The sequence below is a fragment of the Oratosquilla oratoria genome, chromosome 21, assembly GCF_046742065.1.
Source record: "Oratosquilla oratoria isolate Oo_2021 chromosome 21, ASM4674206v1, whole genome shotgun sequence".
Classification (NCBI taxonomy): Eukaryota; Metazoa; Arthropoda; class Malacostraca; order Stomatopoda; family Squillidae; genus Oratosquilla; species Oratosquilla oratoria.
In genome coordinates this window covers 43,304,408-43,314,407 of record NC_134797.1, presented here as the reverse complement: position 1 = coordinate 43,314,407, position 10,000 = coordinate 43,304,408, and the positions used below count along the sequence as shown (strand labels likewise).

Below are 10,000 nucleotides of genomic sequence, written 5' to 3'. Positions count from 1 at the left end.
AGTGATGTGTGAACGTGTGAACGGGGTATTTGGGGTTTAACCAACGTGTTCGACAACCAAATACCCCGTTCACGCGTTCACACATCACTTTAAACACGTGTCTGTCGAACCGCGTTCGACGAACCGTTAGACCGTGTAAACCCCCTCTCAAGAAGGAAAAAGCTCTTGGTAAATAAATATTATTATTGTTGTTGTTGTTGTTTTTGTTTGTGTTGTTGTTGTTGTTGTTGCTGCTGCTGCTGCTGTTGTGTGAAAGAAGTTGAAGATAAATGTGGGTAAAAGTAAGGTGATGAGATGTACAAGGGGAGAAAGTGGCAGCAGACTGGAAGTGAGTATTAAGGGAGAGAGACTGGAGGAAGTGGATAGTTTTAGGTACTTGGGTGCGAATGTGGCGGGAAAGGAAGGAATGGAGGTGGAGGTAGAATGTAGATTGAGAGACGCGAGTAAATGCCTTCGGGATTAAAAAGTGTAATGAGAAATAGACATTTGGGAATGGAGAATGGTTGTGTATGGATGATGCTCTGATGCATGGGTTGGAGTGGGTGGGGGATCGGGGGTGAGGGAGTATGTATGAGAAATAAATTGACGCAGTCCGAAGAGATTTCTCCCCGTCTTCTCCTTTTCTGCATGAGTGAACGGAGATGGGGGGTCGCCAATTTAATGAAGCGGCCTTGCTTTGGATGTGCTATGTCTTGCAACCCAGGACAGTGGGCGAGATGCAGGGATAACCCGTCATCTAGGAAGTGCCAAGATGAGAGGGAGGGAAGAGGGTGGAGGGGAGCGGAGTATGTTAGGGATGGAATGGGTGGGAGTGGTTTTTATGCCTTTGTTTTGTGGCTACCTCCTTTATAAGGGGGGAAAAAGCCTTTGGTATGGTATATGGGGTTGTTGCTGTTTTTATTATTATTATTGTTATTATCATTATTATTATTATTGTTGTTGTTGTTGTTGTTTTATTTTTATTATTGATGTTATCATCACTATCGTCATCATCATTATTATTATCATAATTTTCATATATTTTTGTACTTATGTGGCTATTTTTCATTTATCTATGTTATTCTCTTTTATTTTATTCCATTCTATTTTCTTTATTTGCATTTATTCATTTGCTCATTTATCTGTATTAATCTATTTATTCTATTTTGTTTTATTTTTGTCTCTATGGGTCAATGATTGATGTCTCTCTTCAAAGTTCAATTCACTGCAGCATTGGATGAGTTCCCTGACACCACAGTCAAAAACCCCAATCCTGCCGACAACCTTCATGCAAAGATGCCTTCCCTTAGGACCCCCCAGTGGCTGCGGGAAGCTTATTCATTTCCTTGAGTCGAAGATGGACAACTTTAGTGGACGTTTTCACAGCCGAACATCCTCTTCTTCAGTGACCTAGTTGACCCTCTTTTTGGAGCTTCTGCAAACACGTGTCCTTCTAAGCCAAGACACCTACTTGACCATGTCCAACGACCCCATTTTGAGGATGAAACATTCTTCAAAAGCTCGTCAAGAGGAGGAAGAGAGATGCGACGAATAAATATTTTTCTTGGCAACGGTCAACGAGAACACCGACCGAGGACGGGTCCCTCCATAGCCACGGCGAGGACAGTCCACAAAAACTGACCTTCCCCTCCATCCTACTCTACCGGTACACATATATATAGGAGGCAGCAAGGACCGAGGGCACAGCATTATCCTTCCAGTCCTTAACGATGACACTTAAGGTAGGAATCGACCGTCCGGGTTTCTGCTTTCGAAAAATGTGAAACAAGTGTCGTAGTTGTGATGCTATTGTGAGAAGAAGAATGTGCAACGAGTCTGGTTCTAAACAAGTTGTGGATTTGTTTACTTATGCTCCTCCGTTTTCAGGTGGCACTCGCCCTCACCCTGGCCCTGGCGGCACCGAGCCTGGCACTCCCGGACTCCAGGCCGACCTACCTCTACTCCGTTCCTGACGACTCCCACGAGTCCCACGAGTCCCTCGAGGTGCTCCGTCTGGCGCCCGAACTCCCCGTGGTGGTGGAGGAGGACTACGGCCCCGCCAAGTACGACTTCAACTACGCCGTCAGGGACGATGAATCTTACAACAACTTCGGCCACCAGGAGGTCCGCGACGGCGACCGTACCGACGGTTCCTACTTCGTCCACCTCCCCGACGGGCGCCTGCAGAGGGTCACCTACTACGTGGACGGTGACTCCGGCTACGTGGCCGAGGTGACTTACGAGGGCGAGGCCCGCTACCCGGAGCCTGCAGTGAGGACAGTCCCCGACTCGATCGAGTCCCACGAGTCCATCGAGGGTATTGACTCACTCGAAGACTCACTCGAGGACTCACTCGAGGACTCAATCGAGTCACTCGAGAGCCACAGCGATGAGGACGACTCAATCGAGGGCCACGACTCGAGCGAGGAGCACTTCGCCCAGCCCGCCCCTCTCCCCCCTCCCCCCGCGCCTACCACCCTCTACGGAGTTCCCGTCTGAGGACCTCCTTTCCCCGACACAGACCGACAAGCCACCGAGGACCCTGACGTACGAGGTTCTTCTCGAATCCCAGCGACACTTCGACAGGAACCCTAATTTATCGGACACGTGGTGATAATATGCTCTAATAAATTATCTATCTTTTTTGTACAAAAGACTGTCTTTTGAATCTGCTCCTTGACCTTTTGGGCTGCTGCGCGCGAATCTGTCGCACGGTTGGTGAGACGCCTCCTCTGCATTCATGCAGTGGGGGGGGGGTGCGCCATTACCACGGAGAGAAAGAGGGCGAGTAGCACACGCCAGGGGGCGCTGAGGAGTAGCTCTATCCGAAGCCGACACGTTGGCACTATCGTGCACTTTAGGGACTGTTGTAGCAGGTAGCTAAGAGTCACTGCTAGGAATGTGAGAGGAGTGCGGGACTCGAACCCTCAACTAAGCGAATGCGAGACCAGCATGATTCCGATGACGCCACCAGGGCAGGCAAAGGTTGTTCCTGTTTTCTTGGGGGCAGGCAAACGTTCCTCTTTTTGAGAAGGGAGATCAATCGTCTATATGCAACTACAGGCCAATCAGTTTGACAACAGTTATAGGTAAAATGCTTAAATCAGTAATAGTTAACAGACTCAGAGAACACATCGAGAGACATAAATTAATTCGTGATACACAACATGGTTTCTCCAAGGGTAGGTAATGTGTGACTAATCTTCTATCCTTTTACACTAAAGTATATAAGGCGTCAGATAACAATGAAAATTACGATGCTATTTACCTTCACTTTTGCAAAAGCGTTCGACAAGGTGCCCCACCAAAGACTACTAAACAAAATCAAAGCCCATGGCATTGGAGAAAAAGTGTTAAAATGGATAAAAGCTTGGATCAGTAACAGAAAACAGTGAGTCACCGTAAATGGTGTAAAATCCAGGTGGGGGAGTGTTTCTAGTGGGGTCCTCCAGGGCTCGGTTTTGGGTCCCTTATTGTTCATTACGTATATAAACGACTAGGACAATGGGATTGATAGTGATGTTAGTAAGTTTGCGGAAGACACTAAAATAGGACGCCTAATTAGGTCAGGAGAAGACGCAGAGATTCTGCAGGATGATCTTAACAAATTGTTCATATGGTCGGTGAAATGGCAAATGAACTTCAACATCTCAAAGTGCAGCGTGTTAAACGTAGGGCTACACAACCCCGAAAATAGATATAGCTTAGATAACACGTTTTTAGAGAAAAGTGAGTACGAGAGAGACTTAGGAGTTCTTGTGAGTCCTGACCATAAATCCACGAAACAGTGCATTAGCGCCAAGAATAAAGCTAACAGAGCATTAGGTTTCATTGCTAGGACGGTTACGAATAGAAGTGCAGAGGAAATTATCAAACTCGTTCAAGTGTTAGCCACCTTAACTTACACTCTCTGGAATGACACAGAGTGCGGGGTGATCTAAAAGAGGTGTTTAAGTGGATCAAAGGCTTTAACAAGGGTGATGCGCACAAGGTCATCATATTAAGACAACAAGTCAAGACTCGCAGTAATGGATTTAAATTGGACAAATTTAAATTTAAGAAGGAAATAGGGAAGAATTGGTTTGCTAATAGGGTGGTCAACAAATGGAATAGACTTAGTAACCATGTAGTGAGCGGTGAACCTATCAGTTGTTTTAAGAAACGGTTGGATGACTTTATATATGGTTATGACAGGTGGTAATGGACATGGAACTGCCTAGTGTAGATCTTATGATATCTTGCAGCCTCGTTCATTCTTAGGTTCTTATGTACCAGAGCACATCGGTCCATAGAGAAACTAATTTTAGGGCTTCCCGTGTTTCCCCGATCTTAGATATCGTCATTTATGTCTGTGCACAGTCATGCACTTGTGTTTACTCATTCAGAATGAGAAGCTTTGGTGTACCCTGACTGCCCCGCAGTTTCCACAAGCACATCATAGTTCTGGAGGCGGTTCGGGTCCCGCTAGAAAGTCAGCGCGTGACGGCAGCAAGGACATACAGGGCATTCGTGAAGTCTGGAGGAAAAGGTGTTCCCTCAGGTGTCTCGTAGCATTCCATTTCCGTTGAGTACGATGGAATGGGTGGGAATGATTTTATGCCTTTTTCTTTTTGGCTACCCCCCTTGTAAGGGGGAAAAAGACTTGGTATATGTATGTACAGTATGTATGTACGACTTCCCCAAGCCCAGAAAAAGAAGTGGAGGGGGCTAAGGCCTGGTGAACGGGAAGGCCGTTCCACATGACCACATTAGTCACTTGTGACTGTTTCTTACGTGTTGGCGTCTGCAAGTATAAGCGTTTACAATTTAGATATCATCATCTCCACCTGTCAGAGGACTGATGGATTTCGTTCTTATGTCACGAACTGATTTGTTCAGGGTCCAGAGGACGGCGCCTCCTCACGAAAGGACTTCTGCTTCGGCCTCCTCTTTTTTTTTTTTTTTTTTTTTTTTTTTTTTTTTTTTTTTGCGGGGGGTGAAGTGTGACTTCCACGGTTTGAGCCTGTGCGGTGTTGTCTATGGAAGACACACCATGTAGAGAGGAAGAAGGATGGTGTAGCTTGTCAGAGGAGCATAGGGGGCAGTGGTAAAGAGAAGCTGAAGGAGCTCATAGGAGCTTTGGAGGCGTCAGAGGAAAGAGGTGGCGGGGCAATCGCTCAAGTAATGGAGGAGGTCGGCATTTTCCCGTTTCTGAGAATGGTTGATGCCTTGATTCCTAACCTTTCCGCCGTGACCAGGATTCGACCCCGCGCGCTTCCTGACTGCCCCTTTCCCCGGCAGCCAAATACGATTGTGTAATTACTTTTTTTAATTTCTTCTATCTCTATATCTGTTTATCATTTATTTATCTATACATGTTTATTTTCTTACATGCACTCTTTTTTTTTCAATCTATTGAAGTAATAATCTCTTTCAATCTTTTCCATGACCCAAGCCAGTTCGCCAGCCTCTGCCACGTCACTCTTGCAAACTTCCCCTTGGCGTCACTTTACCTTCTTTTATTTTCCTTCGTTCTTTCCCCAAGTTTACGCTTCCCCTTTCCCTCTGTTGCCTTTTACGTTCCCTTTTTTCATTCCTTATTCGCTCTTTCCTTTCTCTTCCTATTTTCTTCGTCCCTCACATTCAGAGTCCAAAATCCCAGCAGCATTTGCTCACCCTCTTGTTGTCTTATATTTGTGTATGTTTCCCTTAAACTGCCTTCCTGTCTCCTCATTTCTCCAATATCTTGTCCACCAGACCATCGTCAATTTTTTCATCAGCTTTACTCCCATTTTTCGGCCTGTTCCTCGCACAAGACTAAACAGAGAGAGAGACAAAGAGAGAGCGAGAGAGAGAGGGAGAGAGACAAAGAGAGAGCGAGAGAGAGAGACAAAGAGAGAGAGAGAGAGAGAAAGGGAGAGAGAGAGAGAGGGACGGGGGGAGAGGAGGGGACAGGTGCTTTGCTTGACATCCCATTTCGCGGAGAAACGTGCCCACATTTGCATATATTTCCGTTGCGCCTACCACTGCCTGCTGACAGTCCTTCAGGGAACGGGCGAACAGTTCCGGCCTCCCATTCCCCGTAGGAGTCATGGGCACTATCAACAAGGCAGTCGTAGAAACGGTAGTCTTGGTCTACACGCAAAAGGGGAGGAACACAGTAAACGACAAAATGTACTAGTATCCGCACTTGTCCGCTGAAGAGGACCATAGACAGACAATTGTCGTAATATATGGAACAATGCAGCTCGTTTTTTCTGTTTTTCTTTCATCCGACTGTGAGTTCATAAATCATAGTGTATACATACATTGTGTGTGTGTATGTGTGTGTGTGCGTGTGCGTGTGTGTGTGTGTGTGTGTGTGTGTATTGTTTGATCAGTGATGCAGACAATGAATATGTCAGCGTAGAGAGAGAGATAAAAGAGAGGAATGTGAATTAGTGCGAAAGGCTATTGCATATATGTAACACAGGCAGACAAGAAACAAAAGAAAAGAAAAAAAAAGGCGAGAGGTTCGAATAGAATAGATAGATCGTTTATTATATCACACATCCAATAAATTATGGGATTCGTCGAATCGTAGTCGTCGTCGTCAGGAGTCGAGGAGTGAGTAGGAGGAAGAGGAGGGTCCTCCTTGGTGGGTCACGGGAGAGGTTCTCGGTCTCCTCCTCGTCTTCAGAAGGGAGTGCCGTAGAGGGAGCTGGGAGCGCGAGGAGCCGAGTGCTCGAAGTGACGACGGGCCACTTCCATGGAGTCCTGGTCGGAGCTATGGTCGTCCTCGTCGTCACCAGAGTCGTCCTCGTCGCTGTGGTCCTCGACCGAATCGGGTGCGGTGTAGCGCACTCGGACCGGAGCGGCGGGCTTGACGAAGCGAGCCTCAACCGAGTCCTCGGCGCTGTGGACCTCAACTGGGGCGGGTGCGGTGTAGCGGGCGCGGACAGGGGTGGGTGCGGTGTAGCGGGAGCGGACCGGGGCGGCGGGCTTGACGAAGCGAGCCTCAACCGAGTCCTCCTCGGCACTTTGGGACTCGACCGGGGCGGGTGCGGTGTAGCGGGCGCGGACCGGGGCGGGTGCGGTGTAGCGGGCACGGACCGGGGCGGCGGGCTTGACGAAGCGAGCCTCAACCGAGTCCTCCTCGGCACTTTGCGACTCGACCGGGGCGGGTGCGGTGTAGCGCACTCGGACCGGGGCGGCGGGCTTGACGTACCGAACCTCAACCGAGTCGTCCTCAGCGCTGTGGGACTCGAGCGAGGCGGGTGCGGTGTAGCGGGTGCGGACCAGGGGGACGGGCCTGGCGTACCGAACCTCAACCGAGTCGTCCTCGGCACTGTGGTCCTCGAGCGAGTCGGGTGCGGAGTACACGACTCGGACGGGGGCGGCGGGCGCCGAATAGGGCGCAGCCTCAACCGAGTCTGGCTCCGGGTAGCGGGCCTCGCCCTCGTAGGTCACCTCGGCCACGAAGCCGGAGTCCCCGTCCACGTAGTAGGTGACCTTCTGCAGGCGCCCGTCGGGGAGCTGGACGGAGTAGGAGCCGTCGGTCCGGTCGCCGTCGCGGACCTCCTGGTGTCCGAAGTCGTTGCCGGAGTAGGCGTCCCTGACGGCGTAGTTGAAGTCGTACTTGGCGGGGCCGTAGTCCTCCTCCTGCTTGATGGAGGCCACGGGCGCCAGTCGGAGCACCTCCAGGGACTCGTGGGACTCGTGGGACTCGCGGGAGTCGTCGGGAGCGGAGTAGAGGTAGGAGGGTCTGGAGTTCCGGAGGGCCTGGCACGGTCCCGCCAGGGCCAGGGCGGCGACGATGATGAGTGACACCTGAAAAGACGGACGAGAAAGGGGTGTAGTGCCTGGGACCCAATTTGAACCACGTCTGATTTCATCTCATCCTGTCACACCACACGGGAGGAGCCCCCCACCCGAGTGCAGCTCGCGAGTTCGACGCCAGCTACCAAGAACCTCCGACTTCGAGAGGAGCCAAGACCAGGAAGCTGCTGAGTACCTACCTTGAGAGTCATCGTGAAGTAGAGGAGAGGATGTAAGGGTGTATGGTGGCCAGGCACCTCCCTGCTTCCTATATATACACTATGCGCGAGCCTGTGTCAGAACAGGACTGTGACGTCACGACTTGTGTGATGGAGGGAAGGAAGGAAGGAGGTGGCAGAGATGGTTAAGGTCAGTTTTTATTGGGGGTTGGGGGAGGGAGGGAAGGAGGGGGAGGTGTTCTGTCCTTGTTTTAATTGCAGACAGCTCCTCGGGTAAGGTTCTCTCCCCGTCGCTGTTGCGCGGAAACAATTTGCCTCCTCCTCCTCCTCCGCACATTCGTGCGAGGTGTCGTTATTGGACGCGATCTGACTGGTGATGTGTATCGTCGAGTTTCTGTTTGTAGGACCGTTGGCGAGGGAGACGAGGTGGCGGCCGTTCAGCCTCGGTTCATCTCAACAGTTTCTGAGAACAGATAAGAAGATTTTTAATTTTTTTTTCTGTTTTCGATCAGTTACCCTATCAGATGTCTCACGAAGCGGAGGTCATTAACATCGAGGCATAGGCGAGACGGATCTCTGACTCTTTCTCTTGCTCGAGGAGATTTTTACGAAAAAGGTTCGAGGTTCTGTCTCGACCCCCGGAAGGGCGCTGGGTCGAACGCGTCGGCTGCAGATCGAGGCGTACAGGAAGTTCTTGTGGTTGCCGGGAGATCGAGCGAGAGGTGGGGGGGTTGAAGAGGAGTTGTTGGCGCCGTGGCCCATTTGCATGTCCCCTCCTTCCTTCATCTGTCGCCGAAGAAAAAGTGGAGCGGCATTTGGACCACTCTGCTGCTAAGCACCTGATGCCTTCAAAGGTGATTTTCTCCAAAGGGCTAAGGAACAGCAATGCTTAAGCCTAGTTGCGAGGGGGGGGGGAGTTGGCGCCGTCGCCCATTCGCACGTCCCTTCATTTCTTCCTTACTCTGTCGCCGAAGAAATGGTGGAGCGGCAGTTGGACCACTCTGCTGCTAAGCACCTGATGCAGTGGTCCACTACGTGTGGACTATGAACCACCTGGGGGTCCAAGAAGTTCTCCAAATGGGCCAACTAATCGAAGACCAGTGGGAGTTTGTGGATGCGAAGTGATTAAATTCAGCTTTCAAATGTGATCTTCTCCAGGAGACTAAGGGACAGTAATGCTAAAGTATGGGAGATACGTGAGATAGCTGGCGTCACCCCAAACTTTCGACAAGATGACAATTCTTCATGTGGGCCATCCTGGGTTTACGATTCTTCGTTTGTATAAGTTAATGACAATAATCACAACCTTCATTCAACCTAATCTAATCTAACCTAACCTAACCTAATTCTAACCTAATCCTAACATCTTTATTCCACTGTTGATATTCGGCGTATGGGATGACCGTTCTTCAGGTGGGATCTCATGGGGTGATGATTCTTCATGTGGGCGTTCTGGGGTAACAATTCTTCATGTGACCAGCTCCCGGTGACTGTCACTTGTCACGGCTGTCCTTTCACACAGGTCAAAAGTGGAGATTTCGGCCGCAGCAAAATGGTCTCTAGTACAGGCCCCTCAACTCGCACTGTTTGTCACATGAGAGAAAAAAATAAACGAAAATGTGAAAAAAAAAGTTTTCAGACTAGTATTTCCCATTTTTTCACAGATGATGCAAACACAACAAAGACAACTTGCATACACGTACGCACACACACACACACACACACACACACACACACACACACACACACACACACACACACACACACACACACACACACACACACACACACACACACACACACACACACACACTCCATCCGGAAGGAAGGTATCGTAAATGGTAACGATATGGTAACGATATGGTTGGCTGATTGTTACAAGAGCACTAGGAGCACGAGCGCGGGGTCCCTTTTTTGTGTTTGTTCTCTTGGGGTCATCGGGTTGGTAGGGAGGGCCAGTGGGGAGGGGGGCAGAGGAAAACCTTCGATCCTGGAGTCCAGTCGAGGAGATCCACATAGTTGCCCAATTGCGAGAGTTCATGGATAGAGAATTCCAGGAGTCTGAG

General features: G+C 49.7%; 2 protein-coding genes across 2 annotated transcripts; one reads left to right on the top strand and one right to left on the bottom strand.

Moving 5' to 3' along the window:
• Positions 1 to 1,812: 1,812 nt before the first annotated feature.
• On the top strand, positions 1,813 to 2,478 carry LOC143037081 (uncharacterized). The gene has a single exon (XM_076205192.1). The coding sequence runs from the start codon at positions 1,849 to 1,851 to the stop codon at positions 2,476 to 2,478; it is 630 nt and encodes a 209-aa protein (XP_076061307.1). The 5' UTR covers positions 1,813 to 1,848.
• A 4,155-nt stretch (positions 2,479 to 6,633) lies between these two features.
• On the bottom strand, positions 6,634 to 7,967 carry LOC143037080 (uncharacterized). Its single transcript, XM_076205191.1, has 2 exons — positions 7,869 to 7,967; positions 6,634 to 7,767 (listed from the first exon to the last, which is right to left on the bottom strand). Exons 1-2 carry the CDS (start codon positions 7,965 to 7,967, stop codon positions 6,634 to 6,636), a joined length of 1,233 nt encoding a protein of 410 aa, XP_076061306.1.
• Positions 7,968 to 10,000: the final 2,033 nt, after the last annotated feature.